Source organism: Rhinolophus sinicus, linkage group LG11 (genome assembly GCF_036562045.2).
Source record: "Rhinolophus sinicus isolate RSC01 linkage group LG11, ASM3656204v1, whole genome shotgun sequence".
Taxonomy (NCBI): Eukaryota; Metazoa; Chordata; class Mammalia; order Chiroptera; family Rhinolophidae; genus Rhinolophus; species Rhinolophus sinicus.
The window spans coordinates 6,874,415-6,892,881 of record NC_133760.1 but is presented as its reverse complement, the minus strand read 5'-3'; the positions used below and the strand labels follow the sequence as shown (position 1 = coordinate 6,892,881).

General features: G+C 52.7%; 1 protein-coding gene across 1 annotated transcript; it reads left to right on the top strand.

Annotated features, from left to right (window-relative positions):
* Positions 1-768: 768 nt before the first annotated feature.
* Positions 769-18,298, top strand: EHD2 (EH domain containing 2). Its single transcript, XM_019752665.2, has 6 exons — positions 769-903; positions 2,888-3,350; positions 3,857-3,954; positions 8,015-8,427; positions 13,670-13,834; positions 16,495-18,298. Exons 2-6 carry the CDS (start codon positions 2,947-2,949, stop codon positions 17,044-17,046), a joined length of 1,632 nt encoding a protein of 543 aa, XP_019608224.1. The 5' UTR covers positions 769-903; positions 2,888-2,946; the 3' UTR covers positions 17,047-18,298.
* The last annotated feature ends 169 nt before the right edge of the window (positions 18,299-18,467 follow it).

Sequence of the window (18,467 nt, the reverse complement as noted above, 5' to 3'; positions counted from 1 at the left end):
ACTGAGCCCCTTCAGTGTGTCAGGCACTGTGCTGGGCTGGGGACCCAGCAGGGAACCATCCAGTTGGAAATCCTTGCCCTCATGGGGCTTCTGTTGCTGTGAGAGAAACAGTCACTTAAGCAGAAAAATGTGGAGTATGTAGAATGATAAGACCGGTGGAGAAAAGAGAACCATATGGCTAAATGGTGGGTGCTGCATCAGAGAAATCAGGGAGGGCTTCTCTGAGGAGGTGGCACTTGAGTATACACCGAGACCTGAAGGAGAGGTGGGAGCAAGTCAGTCCTTCCAGGTGGAGGGAACAGCAAGTGCAAAGGCCCTGAGGTGTGTTGGTAGAACAGCCAGGAGGCCAGAGTGACTGCAGTGGAGTGAGCCAGGGGGAGAGGAAAGGAGGTGGGGGCAGGGGGAACAGGGAGATAGTGCAGGACCTTGTGGGCCACCTACTTTGGATTTTACTTTGAGTGAGAGAGGAGCTAGGGAGGTTTGTGAGCTGAGGAGTTTAATGAACTCACTTAAGTTTTAAAATTATTGTTATTATTGCTGCTGTTGTTATTGTTATTTTTATTCCCGTGTTAAGAAGGGAAACCAGATCAGGGAGTGGCCCAGTGCCTGAGGTGGAGGTAGAACTTGAACCCCGGAATGGAAAGCCCCTCCCTCATCCACCTCGCGAAGGCGCCCTTCCACTCCCCACCAGGGGGCGCCAGAGGCCGGGTGCCCGGTTGAGGGGGGGCGCCTCGTCCCGCCCCCCCCCCCGCCCCTCCCTTCCCTCCTCCCCGCTCCAGGCCCCACCCGGCTCAGACGGCTCCGGACGGGACCGCGAGCACAGGCCGCTCCGCGGCGCCTCAGATTCCCGCGGGACCCCTGCCCAGCCCGCCCGTCCTGTCCAGCCGCCTGTGCACCCCATCGGTGAGTGGCCCCGACCACAGCTGTCGCCTCCCAACCCCTGCCCGTGGAGCTCCGGAACCTGCCTTTGCTCCCGATTAGTCTCCTGCTCGCAAAGACCCTCAGTCCACACCCCGCAGTGTCTAAAGTTCTCCCAAGTGTCCCCAGCCCCTCCCGAAACCTGTCTCCCTGGCTCCCCCCAGCCCCTTCCAGTCTGTAACAGTGTCCCTCACTCTCCACGTCCCTCCCAGTCTTGCCAAGTCTCCCCCACTCACCCCGGTTTCCACTAGTCGCGCTCAACTCTCCTCCCCATCCTCTCAGCTAGAGATCCCTCTTTGGGGTCTCCCAACACCACCCTCCTCCATCTCTGCCCTACTTGGTCCTCTTCCCACCCAGGAGCTCCTCTCTTACCTCACCAACCCCATTGCCTGTCCAGCCACCCCAAACCTTCCAGTGATGTCCCCCAGACCTCTCCCTGCCTAGGACACCGACCAAAGCCCCCTTCCTTTGCCAGCATCCCAGGTTCCAGCTCCCACCTCTTCTCTACCTCTCCCACACTCCTGCCTTGACTCCTTTACCCTTTTTTTTTTTTTTTTTTTTTTAAGAATCATTATGGCTTTATGGATTTTTAACATATTTGATTTTCAGTTATTTTTGATGCTCAAATTGTTGCATCTTTGGGCAGTGGAAGTCCCATCAGTCTGGGTCCTGTGTCCCTGTGACTTGCCCCACCTATCTTTGAGTACTTCCCCACTATCTAACCCAGGTTCACTTGTTCTTTCTGTGCTGCAGCCCTAGAATCAGCCATTTCTCTAAGGAGCTCCGGTATCTTTTAGTGGAAAATGATATTTAGAGACGTCAGTCTGACCATGAAAACAGCAGTAAAATTATATGTATCCAGTTAGACTGATCAAGGAAAAATAAACAAAGAGACAAATGACTGATATCAGGAATGAAAGAGGGGACATCACTACAGATCCTACAGAGAAGGAAAGGCTAGTGAGGGAATTTAGAGAACACATCTGCGTGCTGGGGGTGCTCGTTGCTGCTGGGTTGGTAGTTCTTTCTTTCCCTAACTCCTTAGACCTATGATAGTCTCTGTGGTCAGGTTGCCTGAAGTCCCAGCATGAGCACTTTCTAGCACTTTTGGCAAGTTATTGCTATCTTCCTGAGCCTCCGTTCCCTGGTCCGAAAAGTGGGAATAATAATAACCCTATCTTACAACGTTGTTATGAAGATTAAATGAGGTAGAGCAGTGTCTGGCATGCAGTGATCATATATGTTGAGTTATTCTTATGAATGCCCAAGGCCCTCATGACCTGGGTGCACCTGGGCAATTTCTCAGCTTTATTTCTCACCACTCCTCGTGCAACTGTGTCCAGCCACTCCGTCCAGACATTTCACAGCTCCAGGAGTTTGCACACACTATTCTCTCAGCCTAAATGCCCTTGTCATGCCCACTCTGCAGGGAACAACTCAAAAGTGAGCCCCTCCAGAACTTTGCTGATCCTGTGGTCAGTTCATCATATCCACTTCTGGTGCCCACAAGTCCACTGCCTCGCATTTCCCAGACATCACTGACTGCTTGTGCCCAGGTCCTCTCCTCACTGGGGGCTCTGAGTGGGTGGGGGCTGGTGTCTGGCCTATTTCTGGGTTTACAGCTCCTGATACATGGCGTGATTTCAGTAACAATGTGTGAAATGATGGAAGGGGAGATGGGAGGCAGACCAGAATGAAGGAATGAAGGAATACATTTCTTCCAGGCAGTTTCTGCATCCTTCCCTTTGTCTATCCCTTGGTCTTCCACCATAACTCCCCTTCTTCAGTCATTTCACTATTAATCTCTTTCTTCCTCCAGTTCTTCCTTCTTCCTATTTTAGCCATCACCTCCCGCCGTCCACCATTAGTGCTCTATACTCCTCTTCCTCTACGCATTCCACCTTGAGCTCCTTTCCTTCTCCTCCTCCTCCACCAGTTCCCCCATCAACACCTTCTCCTTCTCCCACAGGCAGCTCTCTCCCTGCACATCTCCTTGGGCAAGCCCAGTGAGGGTAGCGTGCAGCCACCATGTTCAGCTGGCTGAAGCGAAGCGGGGCACGGAACCAGCAGCCTGAGGCCATCCGCACAGTGACCTCCGCCCTCAAGGAGCTGTACCGCACCAAGCTGCTGCCTCTGGAGGAGCACTACCGCTTCGGGGACTTCCACTCGCCAGCACTGGAGGATGCCGACTTTGATGGCAAGCCCATGGTGCTGGTGGCTGGCCAGTACAGCACAGGCAAGACCAGCTTCATCCAGTACCTGCTGGAGCAGGAGGTGCCAGGCTCCCGTGTGGGGCCCGAGCCTACCACCGACTGCTTTGTGGCCGTCATGCACGGTGACACCGAGGGCACCGTACCGGGCAATGCCCTCGTCGTTGACCCAGACAAGCCCTTCCGAAAACTCAACCCCTTTGGAAACACCTTCCTCAACAGGTGTGTAGCTGGGAGCCAAGGAGGCATCTTCCTGTCCCTGGCCCCCATCTCAGTCCCTTCCCCACCCGTGTTTCTCTCCTTTTCAGCCCCAGTTTCCTTCTCTCTACCTGATCCTCCCCCCTTCCTGCCTCTGCTCCCCTGCCTTCTCTAGAGGAACAGTGGAGCCAGCCTCCCTGGGTTCTACTCCTGTCTCCTGGGCGGCCTTGGGCAAATGACGTAACTTCTCTGTCTCTCTTATCCTGGTCTGGAAAAAGGGGATAATCATAGGGTTGTTGTGAGAACTAAAGGAACTAATACCTACAAAGTGCTTAGAACAGCACCTGGCACAAAGTATGCGTAAATGCTCAGTAAATATCAGCTCTGATTTTTGTTATAGTTATTCTCTGTCCTGATCTTCCTTTTCTCTTTCAAGTCTTCTGTCCTCTGTACCTGATGCACCCTCTGTGCAGACCTGGTTTGCCTTCCTCCTGCATCTCCATTGACCCCTGCCCTTCCCTCTGCCCCAGGTTCATGTGCGCCCAGCTCCCCAATCAAGTCCTGGAGAGCATTAGCATTATTGACACCCCAGGTATCCTGTCAGGTGCCAAACAGAGAGTGAGCCGTGGTAAGTGAGACTGGACTCCTGGGTCTGAGGGAGGAGGGGCTGGGGGCCTGGGCTCCTGGGTCTGAGGGAGGCGGCCCGGGTCTCTGCTAGGACTTGCTCCTGTGTCAGCTGGCCCTGAGCTGGCTGGGAAGGGAAGGGAGCTGGTGGAAGAAAGGCTGTGATTCCCCCATGTTGGTGCACGTTGCTGGTGGGGGAGGTGGTGGGTGAACACGTGTGAACAGGCCACAGCTGCATGTCTGGGCATCCCGAAGGGCAGAGAGGGAGACAGAGACAGAGAGACAGAGATACACAAAGTCATAGACAGAGAGACAGAGAAACTCGAGGCCCAGAGAGGAGACAGAGCTTAGCAGGGAGGCCCTGGGCACTGTGAGCTCCTGGCGAGTCTGGGCCACAGATGGGGTTGAGAAGGAGCTGGGAGGGGGGATCTGGGCAGGGGCCAAGGCCTGGCGTGGAATTTATAAACAGCTGTGCAGGGGGAGCGGCAGGAGGCGAATTCCAGCGGGGCCTCCAGAGCCTGGCCCCCACCGCTGCCCAGCGTGGCTCAGCATCTGCACCCCACACCCCCACCCCAGCATTTCAGTCCCCTGCTCCGCGCCCCAGAGGCCAGGAACTGGGGCAAAAGAGGCTGCAGTGTGGGTCAGAGGGGACCGGGAGGCTGGGCCTTGGGGTAGGGTGAGGGCGCGGAGCGTTACGGTGTTCCTGGCTGCAGGCCCAGCCCCAGTGTTCGTGCGTCCCTGGAGAGAAAGGCAGGGGGCAGCTGCAGAAGCGATTGGGAGGGCGCGCTGCCAGCCGGAGGGGGGAGGCAGAAGGGCGGCAGGGAGTTCCTGGGAGAGCTAGAGGGAACGGGTCTCTAAGCCAGCGCAGGGGTGCCAGGTGGGGGGGCCCAAACGTAGTGGGAAGGGGGGAGAGTTGAGAACGGGTCTCCTTCCCTGGCAGGAGGCAGAGGAGGAGAGTCTGTCTGGCTCTCTGTGTGGATGTGCCTGTGTGTGTCTGAGAATCTGTGCCTGTGGCTGTGACTTTTTGCGCCCCTGAAGGACTGTGGGGGACTTTGTGTCATTGTGTCTCTGTATGCCATTGTATTGTGAAGTGTTGGGTGAGTGTGTGTGTGTAAGGGAATCTTTTGTGTAACTGGATAATTTAGCGTGTGGCTGGGAAAGTGTGTAATTGGGGTGTGACTGGGATTATGAAAGATTCTGGGTGTGTCTGTGCATCTGTGTGTGTCAGGGCTGGGCTTGTGGTTGTACCTGTGTGTGACTTTGTGTGGCCGTGTGGGACTGTATAAGCCTGAGGGTCTTTGTTGGATTGTGTGTGACTGCATGTGATGGTATCTCTGTGTACAGTCGTGTGCTCGAGCGTGCGTGCTCGTGTCTGTTACTTTCTGTGGCTCACACAGTGTCTTTGTGATTGTGTGACCATGCATATCTGTGTACGTCCTAGATTGTGAGCAAGGGTGTCTCTGGGAGCCTGCAACTTCTAGCGTGTGACCAGGTGTGTGCTACTGGGTATTCACGTGTGTGTGCATTCATGTGTGTGTGCATTGGTGGAGTGTGTGGCTGCCTCTGTGTGTAATATCTGTGAACATGCGTGTATGTGATTGTGGCAGAATGGAGCCCTTTGGCGGGGTTCAAATCTGGGCTCTGCTCTTTTTAATCTGTGGGACCTTGGGCAAGCTACTATAAATTGGGACTGATAATAGTGTCAGCCACATAGGTTACAGCGAGGGTTAACATTAAATGTTAAAACATGGGAAGCACTGAAAACAGTGTGCGGCACACAGTAGGTGCTATGGAAGTGCTAATGCGACTGTTTTTCCTGTGTGAGTGCGTGTGTGCCCTGGGTTTCTCTCTGCCACGTCTCCCATTCCCACACTGACTCAACCTCCTTCCCTCCTTCCCTCCCGCATGAGACACACTTTCCAAATTTGGGCTGGTGTGTGTGTTTATGTAGGCACTGGGGAAGGAGGGGGCCCCAGCTGCAGTCCCTCTAATGACCTGGCCCTTCCTGCCCCCAGTGTCCCCCACCCGTCCAGTCCATTCCATTCCCCAGCGGCCATAAGGAGCCTGCTTCCTCCTTGGCAGGATGGGCCTGGCACCAGCTCCCCCATGAGGGCTCCTGCTCTGTGGACTCCCACCTGTGTGCCTTGATTCCTCATCTGGAAAATGGGGGTCATAAAAGTGTCTGTCTGCCTGGGGTTGTTTTGCGGATTCGATGAGTTGAATCAGGGAGAGCATGAAGTGATGTCAGGTGAATCAGTGATGGTTCCCCTGTTCTGCCATTTAACACCTCATCCTCCAGACCACTCTGTGGTCACTTATCCGAGAAGCCCTTCCTGACCCCCCAGGCTGGGTCAGGCACCCCCTCTGTGCTCCCGCAGCTCTCTGGGCTTCCCGGATCCCAGCCTGACCCTCTGGGGACAGCTCTGTGTCCCAAGTGGACTGTGACTGCCTGAGCAAGCCATGGCCCCAGCACAGAGCAGGCGGCTGTGGGGATGGCTCCTGAAGGATTCCCCCATTGTGTCTGGCACGCATCGTGACTAATACCTGTTCAGCACTTACCATGCGCTCAGCAGTGGGGTTTTCTTTTCTTCTTCCCTCCCCCCTACTTCCGCCTCCCTCCCCCCACTCCGGTTCAAGTGGTTGTTTCTCAGTCTAGTTGTGTAGGACACAGCTCCCTGGCCCATGCTGGTGTTATGAGCCTTGTGCTCCCCTCAGCTGAGGCCGTTGGTTGCCGGTCATTGGTCAGCCGCTCACAGCAGTTCATGGCAGCTGTCGCCGACTGCTGGCCGCTCACGATGGCTGCTGGCCACTCACGCTGGCCACCATCCACTCATGGTACCCCATGGCAGCACACGGCAGCACACCGCAGATCACCGCAGCCCAGCTCCAGAGAGAGCCGTTGTTCACAGGCTTAACTGTAGAGGGCACAGCTCACTGGCCCATGTGGGAATCGAACCGGTGACCTCCGCATTAGGAGCACAGCACTCCAACCACCTGAGCTACCAGGCCAGCCCTGTTTTTTGTTTTTGTTGTTGTTGTTTTTTAACAGTTTTATTGGGGTATAATTTACATGCTTAAAACTCACCCATTTTAAGTGTACAGTTCAGTGCCAGGCACTGGTTTAAGCTCTTTTTTTTTTTTTTAATTTTATTAAATTTATTGGGGTGACATTTGTTAGTAAATGGTTTAAGCTCTTTATATATGCTAGCTCATTTATATTCTTTTAATGTTCACACCAGTCCTATGAGGTTGGTTCTGTTACGAGTTTCATGTCATATAAGAGGAAACAGATTCAGAGAGGTTTCCTCCTTAAGGTCACACAGCTGATGGGGGCAGAGCCAGCATTCAAACCCAGTTCTTGCTGACTGACCTCTCTGTTCTCCCAAGCCTCCCTTGGGAGTGAATAGTGTGAATGAGGAAATGAGTGGTGAAAGAATGAATGAATGAACCCAGGAGCCAGTTGTTGGAATGGGTGCTCCACGAGGGCAAAGGCCTTGTATGTGTGTCCTCTGTGGTATCGCCAGTGCCCAGGACAGGGCCTGGTACACGGAAGACTCTCAGTCAGTATTGGTAAATACATGAAAGATATTAACATCTGCTATGACAAGAGCATTGTCAGGGCCAACGTGAACTCTCTAGTTGCTGGGTTGTGGGGAGATCAGACAGGCCTGGGGAGGGGCTGGGGTGATGGAGACACTTGGGGGGTTGGGGGGCCCATGGAAGCACACAAGGTGTCTGTTAGGAACCAGTTCAGTATTTTAACAACTTGTACACCCGGACCAATGTACACCACTAGTCTGCAGAATGAATGAATGAAAAAGGGGAGGGGGTGATTGTCCCCTGTAGTCAGATGGCTTGAGAGACTGGGGCCAGATTGATAGGAGTTGTTCTGGGGGCTGGGGGGCAGAGTAGTGGGCTACACAGAGGCCTTGGCTATTTTGCATAGACAAGGATTTTGATGGTTAACAACCTGGACATCCGTACAGTCCGATATCAACCCAAATAGATGCCTCCGTATGGCTGGAGGGTGGGGGGCTGATCTTTGTCCCACCCCCCTCCCCCAGGCTATGACTTCCCAGCCGTGCTGCGCTGGTTCGCCGAGCGTGTGGACCTCATCATCCTGCTGTTTGACGCCCACAAGCTGGAGATCTCCGACGAGTTCTCTGAGGCCATCGGCGCTCTGCGAGGCCACGAAGACAAGATCCGTGTGGTGCTCAATAAGGCCGACATGGTGGAGACGCAGCAGTTGATGCGTGTCTACGGGGCGCTCATGTGGGCTCTGGGCAAGGTGGTGGGCACGCCCGAGGTGCTGCGCGTCTATATCGGTTCCTTCTGGTCCCAGCCCCTCCTGGTGCCTGACAACCGGCGCCTATTCGAGCTGGAGGAGCAGGACCTCTTCCGCGACATCCAGGGCCTGCCGCGCCACGCAGCCCTGCGCAAGCTCAATGACCTCGTGAAGAGGGCCCGGCTGGTGCGGGTGAGTAGGGGTGGGGGGCAGGGGGAAGGGCAGTACTGAGAGACAGGGAGGCAGAGGCAGTCTGGCCTTTCCTTTGATCTTCCTTGGTCAGAGGCTGCTAGTCACGGATTTATCAGCTCTCTGATTAGTTAGTTGTCTAATCTAAGAGAGTTCTCTAAACTGGATTATTCTGGTGCAGAGTGGACTGGGGGAAGCAGAATTGCATGGAGAATTGTTCTTCTACCATTGCATTTCTGTCTTTGTCTTTTCTGTTGTATTTTTCCTTCATTCGTCACCTATCATTGATCAGACTGTACCATGTCCAGTCCAGGACTCCCATGTCACTCAGCAAAAACCAGGCCTTCCCTGTGGCTCACCCCCACAACCTGCCTTTCCTCTCTGTCTTCATCTTCCACTCCTTTCCCATCATTCATTGCACTTCACACTGGCCTCAGTCCTACCTCAGGGCCTTTGCACTTGCTATTGTCTTTTCCTGGAGACCTCCCCCTTCTCATTCCCCTCCCACCTGGCTATCCACATGGCTCACTTGTCACCTAGTTCAAGTCTTTACTCAAATGTCCTCTCTGGAAGGTTTCCCTGCCTGCCCTCCCTTTTTTATGACTCTAACTACCCCCCTTGCGAGTCCTGCTTTATCCCTGTTGTAGTTTTCTTCATAGTAGTCATTACTGCTTGGCCTTATGTTATCCATTCATTGGGTTTCTATGTTTACTGCCTGTCTCCTCCACTCACATTTAAGCTCCACAAAAGCAGGGATCTTTCTTTGGATTTGTTCCCTGTATCCCCAGTGCCTGGAACAGATTTCGTGCTCAGTAAATATTTATTGAATTAATGACATTGAACAAACGCTCACATTCAACAAAAACTCTTCTGTGCCTGGCCCTGTTCCAGATGGTGTAGGGGACACAGCAGTGACCAAGGCAGTCCAGGGGAGGAGAAAGACCCATCCCCAGACAAGGACAACCCAGCATGGTCAGGGCTAGAACTGGGGAGGCTGGGAGTAATCAGAGAGGGCTTCTTGGAGGAGAGAGCACCTGAGCTGTGAACTAGAGGATGAGGAGGACAAGGAGCAGAAGGGATTCTAGACAGTGGGAGCAGCAAACACATGGACTGGAAGTAGAACGTGGCAGGTTCAAGGAACAGGGAAAATGTCAGGTGAACGTAGTGTGGGCAGTGCAAGTAACTGAACCTGAGGCTGTGGAGGTGGATGGCAGTCAGACCACCCAGGGCTGGAGCCAGGAACCCGCGCTTTGTGCTGAGAGAGCTGGGGAGCGTGGCAAGGGTCAATGCAGGGGAGGGACATCGTTAGACTCCAGCTGCCTTCTGGAGGGTGGATTCAAGGGCTGTGAGACAGGGGCTGCAGACCAGGGGACCCATGAACGGGGAGGAGGCTGGATCAGGACAGGGCCTTGGGGAAGGGGAGGAGAGCACTGGTTTCAGAGTGATTTTGGAGGCTGAATGGAACATTCATGGGGGAGGCTGCCAGGGTGGAGGAGGGGCAGGAAGCTGGGCAGGCAGGGAGGCCCAGAAGGTTATGGGGGGTGGAGGGGCCTGAGGTGTTGATTTAAGGAGCAGTGGAGAAGGGGGTGAGTCACAGCCCCCACCCCCACCCCAGGAATCCTCCTTGGGAGGGAGCGGCCCAGTGTGGGCTGGAGCCTTCAGAGTCCACCTTTCTCTCCTGCCAGGCTCTGAACTGTCTCTCTCTATCCTTATTTCTACCTCTTTCTCAGTTTCTTTCTCTCAGTGTCTTCTTTTCTCTCCCTCTCTCCTTCCCTCTTTCTCTCTCTCCTGAGTTCCCTTCTTCTGCCTTTACCTCTCCGTCTTTCTATCTTTCTCAATCCCCCCATGGTTCGCCCTAATCCCCGTCCCCCCCCCCGTCCCCCCTCCCCACGGACCCCTGTTCCCCAGGCCTTGGGGAAGCAGACAGCGTCAGGAGCTGGAGCCCAGGGCCACAGTATGGTGGGGCAAGGTCGGGCCCGACACCTGGTGCCCCCGCGGCGGCTGCGGAAACCCGGACAAACCCCGGAGTCCGGGACCCGCGTCCCGGCCCACCCCGCCCTCCCACCTTATCTCTTCCTGGCACCTTCCCCCGTTTCCTCTCTGGAAAAGCCATCAGCGTCCTCTCGCCTCCCCTCTCTGGTCCCGGAGTAGCCGCCCTTAGGCCCCGCCCCTCACCTTATTGGCCCAGCCTCACGGGCCACGCCCACCAGCCTGGCCACACCCCTGTCCTGATTGGCCCCTCACACTTACAGACCATTCCTTCCCCTTCCTCCTGAAGATTCAACCATGGCTCCCCAGTGCCGCTCAAGATACAGCGACCACTGTGACCAAGACTCGCTGCCCCTCCCCGCCCCATGTCACCTGCTCATTCCCCACATATGATTCTGCAACACATGGTCCAGCCATCAAACAACCGTTTACCTTTCCCTGTGCTCTCCTCCAAGGGTACAAGGCCTTTCTGGACGCTTGGTAGTGACCCCTCTGTACGATGTAGGGTTTGTCCTCGGGCTCTGCCCTTCGGTAGAAGTGATAACTGCTAGAAGGGGCGATTTCACTGTGCTGTGATACTTGAGGCCAAGGTCTTGGGAGAGTCTGAGTCTAAAGAGGCCAAATGCACTGACCCTCATGCCGAGCTTCTCTGAGCAGTCCAATGACATTCATTCAAGTTACTAAGCACCTACCACGTGTCTCTCCCCCTCCCCCGATACACACTGTTCTAGACCCTGGGGATACAGCAGGGAGCAAACCAGACAAAGTTTCTTTTCTTGTAGAATTACTTTGTAATGGAGAAGTGGGTATTAAATTAATCTATAATATTATATTGTATGTGATAAGGATTATGAAGAAAGATGAAGCAGAGGAGAGACTGGTGAGGGGCTATTTTAGGGACATCAGGGAGGGTTTCCCAGAAGAGGTGATACTGGAGCAGAGACCTGAAGAAGAGGAAGAGGGGAGCTGAGTGGAGATCTAGGGGAGACCATACCAGGCAGAGGGAACAGCAAGTGCAGAGGCCCTGAGGCAGGAACATGTTTGAATAAGGAGCCCAGGGTGGCTGCAGGAGACAGGGTGGTGGGAAGTGGGAGGAGACGAGGACTCAGAAGCAGCCAGAGTCACTAAAATTTTTAGCATTCTAAACTGATGATTCATTAAACAAGTGTTTTTAATTGAACATTTAAGAACATTAAAGCATTCATGCTCTGTCAAACATGCTTCGTCCCACCACCTCTCAGGGTCTCTTCCCTAGAGGTGTAGGTAGTTTTTTGTGTCTTTTTCCAGACATACTCTGTTTTTATTTAAGCATATACATTTAAATATTGAGCTTCCTATTTAAAAAAAAAAAGGACATACTGTGCTCATTATTCTGCCCTCTTTGTTTATTTTTTGATAACTTATGAGATTGTGGCTCGAAGGTTCCCAAGTTCGTTGGTTTATTTTACAAATATTTCTTGAGTGCTTTATGTGCACATTTTGCCGGTGCTGAGGACAGAGGGAACAAATGACATCCCAGCCCTCCAATGGAAGGAGACAGAATAAGTAAACCAAAAGACAAATAAAATAATGATGAATTGTGGTAAATGTTGTGAACAAAACGATGAAGGTGAAAATGATGAAGACAGAAAATAATTGGATGGTGATGGCTGGGGCACCTACCTCTCATAGAATAGCCTCTGTGAGGAGGCAACATTAAAAGAAAGCTGAGGGAGCCAGCTGTGGGAAGTGCAGTGCAGAGTTCTAAGCAGCGTGGCATGTGCAAAGGCCCTGAGGTAGGAAAAGGGTTTGCATGCTGGTAAAACAATTAAGACAGGTGAGGAAGCTGGAGTAGTGAGTGAAGGGAGATAATGTTGGATGAAGTGGCAGGAGCCAAATCATGTAGAGCATTGCTTCTCAAGCCTTTCAGTCTCAGGACCTCTTTGCACTCTTAAAAATAATTGAGAACCCCAAATAGTTTGCATATACATGGCCGAAATCTGTCTATATTGATCATATTAGAGGTTAAAAATGAAAGAATGTTTATTTATCTCATAATTAACCAACAACTAATAATTATATAATTATTAATAAGTAGTAATTTATTATAAATGTTATCAGTAGGTTTTTTATGTTAATTTATATTAACAAATATCGATAATATTATAAGATCACTTAAAATAACAATAAGCCTAAGTTAACCTAAGTAACAGATGTTTTATGAAAATTAACTATTTTTTCCTAACAAAAAAATTAGGAAGGACAGTGAGCCCATTTTACACTTTGCAAATTTCTTTAATGTCTGACTTTCCACATGTTGTAACCTTCAAATAACTCCACTGACCACTCGAGAAAATGCGAGTAAAAAAGAGAAATAGTGTCTTAATACTATTATTTTTTGTTACTTTTGATTGTGTAAACCCTTATGGGTCTCTCGGGACCCCCTGGGGTTCCCCAGACCATACTTTGAGAATTACTTCTGTAGGGCCTTATCAGCTGTGGTAGGAATTTTGAACTTGGATAAGAAGCAAATCAAGATTTTGGAGCAGTGTCTAGTGGTCTGGTGTTTGTTCCTTGGGAAAAGAAAAAAGAAAAAATCCCTCCAGCTGCTGCTGCATGGAGAAGGGATTGTAGGGGCAAGAGGAGAAGCCCGGAGACCAGTGGGGTAACCAATGTGTCTCCTCAGGCAAAGGATGGTGATGGCTGGGACTGGGGGGGTGGCCACTGAGGTGGAGAAAAATGAAAAAGAGAGTTAGGAGGCAGCAAGGAAAGGACTCGCTGTGGGGTTGTAAGTGGCCAGTGAGGAGTAAGAACGAAATCAGGAGTGATTTCTCGATTTCTGGCCTCCACTGGGGAGGGAGAAGTGGGGTGCTATTTGTTCTCCGAGATGGGCACAGCTGAGAGGGCCACAGCTCTGGGGGCTGCACCCGAATTCCACTGAGGGCGTCCTAAGATGGAGCTGTCCAGGAATGTTGACCAGGCAATCATCTGAGCCTTGAGCGCCAGGGAGAGGCTTAGACTGGTATGTAGACTGGGCAGTGGGCGGGGCTGAGGAGTGTTTCAGCCATGGGAGGGGCTGGGATTGCTTAGAAGAGAGGAGGAACCCGTCCACCTGTGGTGGCAGCTGCTCACCTGTAACTGTTTGACATGCAAATTCTCAGGCCCAGCCCCAGACCAAGTGTATCAGCTACTCTGGGCCAGAGGCCCCAGGAACCTGTGTTTTAATGAGCCCCACGGGTGACTGAGGCAAGCTCAGGTGAGAACTCTCCTCCCACAGGTTCACACGTACATCATCAGCTACCTGAAGAAGGAGATGCCCTCCGTGTTTGGTAAGGAGAACAAGAAGAAGCAGCTGATCCTCAAGCTGCCCGTTATCTTCGCTAAGATTCAGCTGGAGCATCACATATCTCCAGGCGACTTTCCCGACTGCCAGAAGATGCAGGTGGGTGGTCTCCCAGGAGGGAGGCACAAGGAGTGCTGGGAAGGTGGCTTCTGTGGGCTCCCGGATGGGGCCTCGAAAATGAAAACAGGAGAGATGGATGGCAGATTCTGGAAAGAACCTTCCACAAATGGTTCCCTGGGAGCATGGTTTTATGGGTTAGGATAAGGGAGCGAAGAGAAAACCCCAAATGACTGTGGCTTAATTCGGATAGAAGTTCATTTCTCTCCTTCGTGAAAGTCCTGGAAGATGGTCCAGGGCTGGTTTGGTACTCTACAGAACCAGGGATCCAGTCTCCGTCTGTTTTAGCTCTCCTCCTTGCCTGGCCTCCAGGCCCAAGAACCCCTCATAGTACAAAATGGCTGTGGAAACTCCAACCCTTGTGTCTGCATTCCAGCCAGAAAGAAAAGCGGGAATGGGATGGAGAAGCTAATGGGATAGTCACTCTCTTTAAGGACACTTTCTAGAACAATACTGTCCAATAGTACTTTCTACAATGATGAAAGGATTCTGTTGTGTTGTGCAATCTGGTAACCACATTAGAACTGAAATTTTACGTTTTATTTCATTTTAACTCATTTAAATTTAAATAAGCATGTGTGGCTACTGTATTGAACAGGGCAATTCTGTTATAGAGTTGCACATGCAACCAACTTGTATTGACATCTAGTTGGCTAGAACTTAGTCACACAGTCACTGCTGGCTGCAAGGGAAGCTGGGAAGTGTAGTCTTTCCTCTAGGTGGACAGCTAGTCCAGGTAACGTTCAGGGATTCCAGGACTGAGGAAGAAGGGACAAATGGATCTTGGGGGACCACTGGGAGGCTCCTCGCAGGTCCAGACCTAGGATTAACCTGTGTTGGGGAAAGCGTTGGGTCTGGGTGTGGTTGCATGAGGTAAATGAAGAGTTACTGGGGGTGGGCAGGGCAAGAGTGACCTAATGAACATAGAGAGAGGTCCTGGCTCTGGCATGGGGGGGGATTAGCCCCTGACCCAGGCCGAGGGCTGATGCTCAAAGCATGTGACCTTTGGGGCTGAGATGTTTCCAGCTCAAGACTCTGAGGAATCATAGTAGTGAATTTCACCTTGGCCACTTACTAGCTCCATGAACTTGGGCAAATTACTTCCTTTTCGAAGCCTGTTTCTTCAATTGGAAAATGGGCATCTTCATAGTATGTACCTACCGTGTTTCCCTGAAAATAAGACCTAACCAGAAAATAAGCACTAGCTTGATTTTTCACGATGCTCGTAGTATAAAATAAGTCCTAATGCATCTTTTGGAACAAAAATTAATATAAAACCCGGTCTTATTTTCGGGGAAATATGGTAGGGCTTATTTTATATTACAAGCAACCTGAAAAATCATACTAAGGCTTATTTTCCTGTTAGGTCTTATTTTCGGGGAAACACGGTATTGCCATGAGTGCTGAATCAGCTAATGTTTGCAACCCCCTTAGAACAGTGTCTGGCACAGAGTTTGGACTAGATCAAGGCTTCTCAACCTTAGTACCACGGACATTTGGGGCCAGAGAATTCTTCATTGTAGGGGGCTGTCCTGTGCATTGCAGAATGTTTAGAGGCATCCCTGGCCTCTGCTCACTGGATGCCAGTAGCACCTCCCAGCTGTGACAATCAAAAATGTCTCTAGATCTTCCCAACTGTCCCGTGGGGGGTACTGTCACCCCTGATTGAGAACTGCTGCACTAAATAGCAGCTGTTAATATTACTTTGACATTTATTGAGTACTTTATCCAGACAAATTCATTTAGCCTTTCCCACCCACAAACGAGGGGAGTATTAGCAATCTGTTTTACAAATGTGGAAACTGAGGCCCAGAGAGGTGAAGTCACTTGCCTAAGGATACACAGCTCCTAAGTGGCAGAGCAGGGTGGGAACCCTGACAACCTGGCCTTGGAGTCCTGTCCCCCACTTCCCCATCACACCCCCATCTCTTTATGGTCACGATCAGCGGCCCTCTCTGTCTTGGCTCTGGAAATGAATGTGGTGCCATGATATGGGTCTGTCTTTGTGGCGACTTTCCCAGTGCAGGTGACTTAGAGCTGCCTGTGTCAGAAGTGGTGTGACCACAAACCCAGCCCCACAGCTGTGCTGGCACAGGGTGACTTGAGGGGGAGGTCCCAGGATCTCCTAATGATCTGTCCATCCCAAAGCGAACCTCCACATTCGGCAGCAAGCCCCTTAGCCCTTTTTGGGTGGTGGGGTAACGGCTAACAGAGTGGCAGGAATTGAATTTTCTAAACTTACATTACAGAGGGGGAGCTGGCTGGGCAGCTGGGTTGCCCAGGGGATGGGCACAGCTGAGGGCTGACTGTCTAGGACTCTGGTAAAGCTGGAGCTAATGTCAAAATGTTGAAATCCTTCTGCACCAGCTGACAAATGGCTGCTGCTCTGGGTCATTGGAGGTCCCCTGAGCTCCCTACTATCCAGTGGTTCTGGGGCGTGCCCGGCACAAGGGGAGGACCCATGGGATCCTGTTGCCCAAATCTCTTCTGAGTGGTGGGTGCCCAAGCAGCTATTCAAATACATCTGCCCCTCTCAGTAAAGAGCTGCTACCTGAGCTGCCCAAGAGTCCTGGTGCCACCAATGGACTGGGCCTCGGGGATGGTGCCCCCTGACATTTTGATGCCCCCTTCCCTCCCCACAGGACCTGCTGATGGCTCATGACTTCACCAAATTCCACTCGTTGAAGCCAAAGCTGCTGGAGGCCCTTGACGACATGCTGACACACGACATTGCGAAGCTCATGCCCCTGCTGCGGCAGGAGGAGCTGGAGAGCACAGAGGTGGGAGTGCAGGGTGGCGCTTTTGAGGGCACCCACATGGGCCCATTCGTGGAGCGGGGGCCTGACGAAGCCCTGGAGGATGGCGAGGAGGGCTCGGACGATGACTCCGAGTGGGTGGTGACCAAGGACAAGTCCAAATACGACGAGATCTTCTACAACCTGGCGCCAGCTGATGGCAAGCTGAGTGGCACCAAAGCCAAGACCTGGATGGTGGGCACTAAGCTCCCCAACTCAGTGCTGGGGCGTATCTGGAAGCTGAGCGATGTCGACCGGGATGGCATGCTGGATGACGAGGAGTTCGCCCTGGCCAGCCACCTTATCGAGGCTAAGCTCGAGGGCCATGGGCTGCCCAACAACCTGCCCCGCCGCCTTGTGCCACCCTCCAAGCGGCGCCACAAGGGCTCCGCTGAGTGAGGCTGCCACTGCTTGCCGGCCCTCCCTCCATTTGCCCTGCTGTGGCTCCCCAGCTTTGGTCAGCTGCACATACATCCCCATCCTGGCCCACACGCACCCTGCCTGCTCACCTTCCCAGCTGTAAGGATGGGGGTCTCTCTACCCCCACTGCCAGACAGAGGGGACCAGGAGAGGGGCAAGTCTTCTCTGCCCACCCTTCTCACATCTACCCTCACATACACTTAGGTACATCAATCACACCGACACTAACACCACACACAGCCATCCATCCATTCATCATTCAATCAAGTATTTATTGAGCACCTACTACAGTCGATGTTTGGGGCTTGTTCTAGGCACTGGGGATTCCAGCAGGGAGCAAAATAGACACATATATGCCCTCATGGAGCCGACATTCTCAGGAGACAGCACCTACATAGTCACTCAAACACACACAGACACACAACTGGCCCTAACCAGTCTGATCCCTGACTCTGGACAGGATCCCTCGCCTCTCCCCATAAGTGAGTGGCCCACTTGGTTGAAATGACTAACAGACAGGCCCCCTGTTGCACTTCCTCTGGCCCACCCAGGCAAGGACCCCCACCCTATCATGTCCTCAGGCCTTGGGACCACTGGGGGCTCAGAGGGGAGACACAACCTCCTTCTTCCTCAGATGGACTCCTCTTAGCCCCTCCCTGAGCTCTGGTCATACCCGTTTCTTTAATAAGGATCTTTAGGGAACAGAAAAGACCTTCCCATCCTTGCTCCTCCCAGACAGTCCGACCTTAGGTATTTCTGCCCTTTGCCCACCGGCCCTGGATTGAAAGCCCAGCCTGCGCCCCCCCCACCGCCCCCACAGCTGGTGGTCCGGATTTTAGACTGCTGGGACCCAGCCTCACTGTCCACCATGAGTCCATATTTAAGTGGAGCCCCTACCAGATATAAAAGACTCCAGGGCTTTATTTTAGTCCCCTTTTCAGGGATGTGGGTGGGAGGGGAGGGACGGGCTCTTGGTGCTACAGCCCTCCCTCCCTATAGGGACCTCGAAACCCCCCACTGTTCCTGCCATCACCACATATTAGTGCTTGACCCTAGTGGGGACTCCACATAAAAAATGGGGAAGAGGAAAACAGGTGGGGACGATGCCCCCTCCCCTCCAAGGTGCTGGCTGGGATTCCCACGCTCACCATCACCTCCGCCCCATGCCTGGGAGGGGCCTGTGAACAGAATAGCGGCTCCACAGAGTGAATAAAACTAAAGCTTCTTTCCATGTGGGAGTCAGGCTGTTTTGGGATGGGCTGGGGGTGGAGGGGGGAAAGGCTCCGCCTCTGACCCCCAGGGAAGGAAAGCCCCGGGCAGGACTTGAGGAGGGGTCCCCTTCTAGCTCTCAAGGGTAGGGGTGGAGGCCATGACTCAATGCCGCGGAGCCTAATGACTCA

What these genes read in the sequence shown, in the direction of transcription:
- EHD2 (XM_019752665.2), top strand. Translation starts at nt 2,947, where the DNA reads ATGTTCAGCTGGCTGAAGCGAAGCGGGGCACGGAACCAGCAGCCTGAG. An exon ending in GGAAACACCTTCCTCAACAG is followed by an intron (nt 3,351 to 3,856) that starts GTGTGTAGCTGG and finishes CCTCTGCCCCAG; the next exon opens with GTTCATGTGCGCCCAGCTCC. An exon ending in CCGACTGCCAGAAGATGCAG is followed by an intron (nt 13,835 to 16,494) that starts GTGGGTGGTCTC and finishes CCCTCCCCACAG; the next exon opens with GACCTGCTGATGGCTCATGA.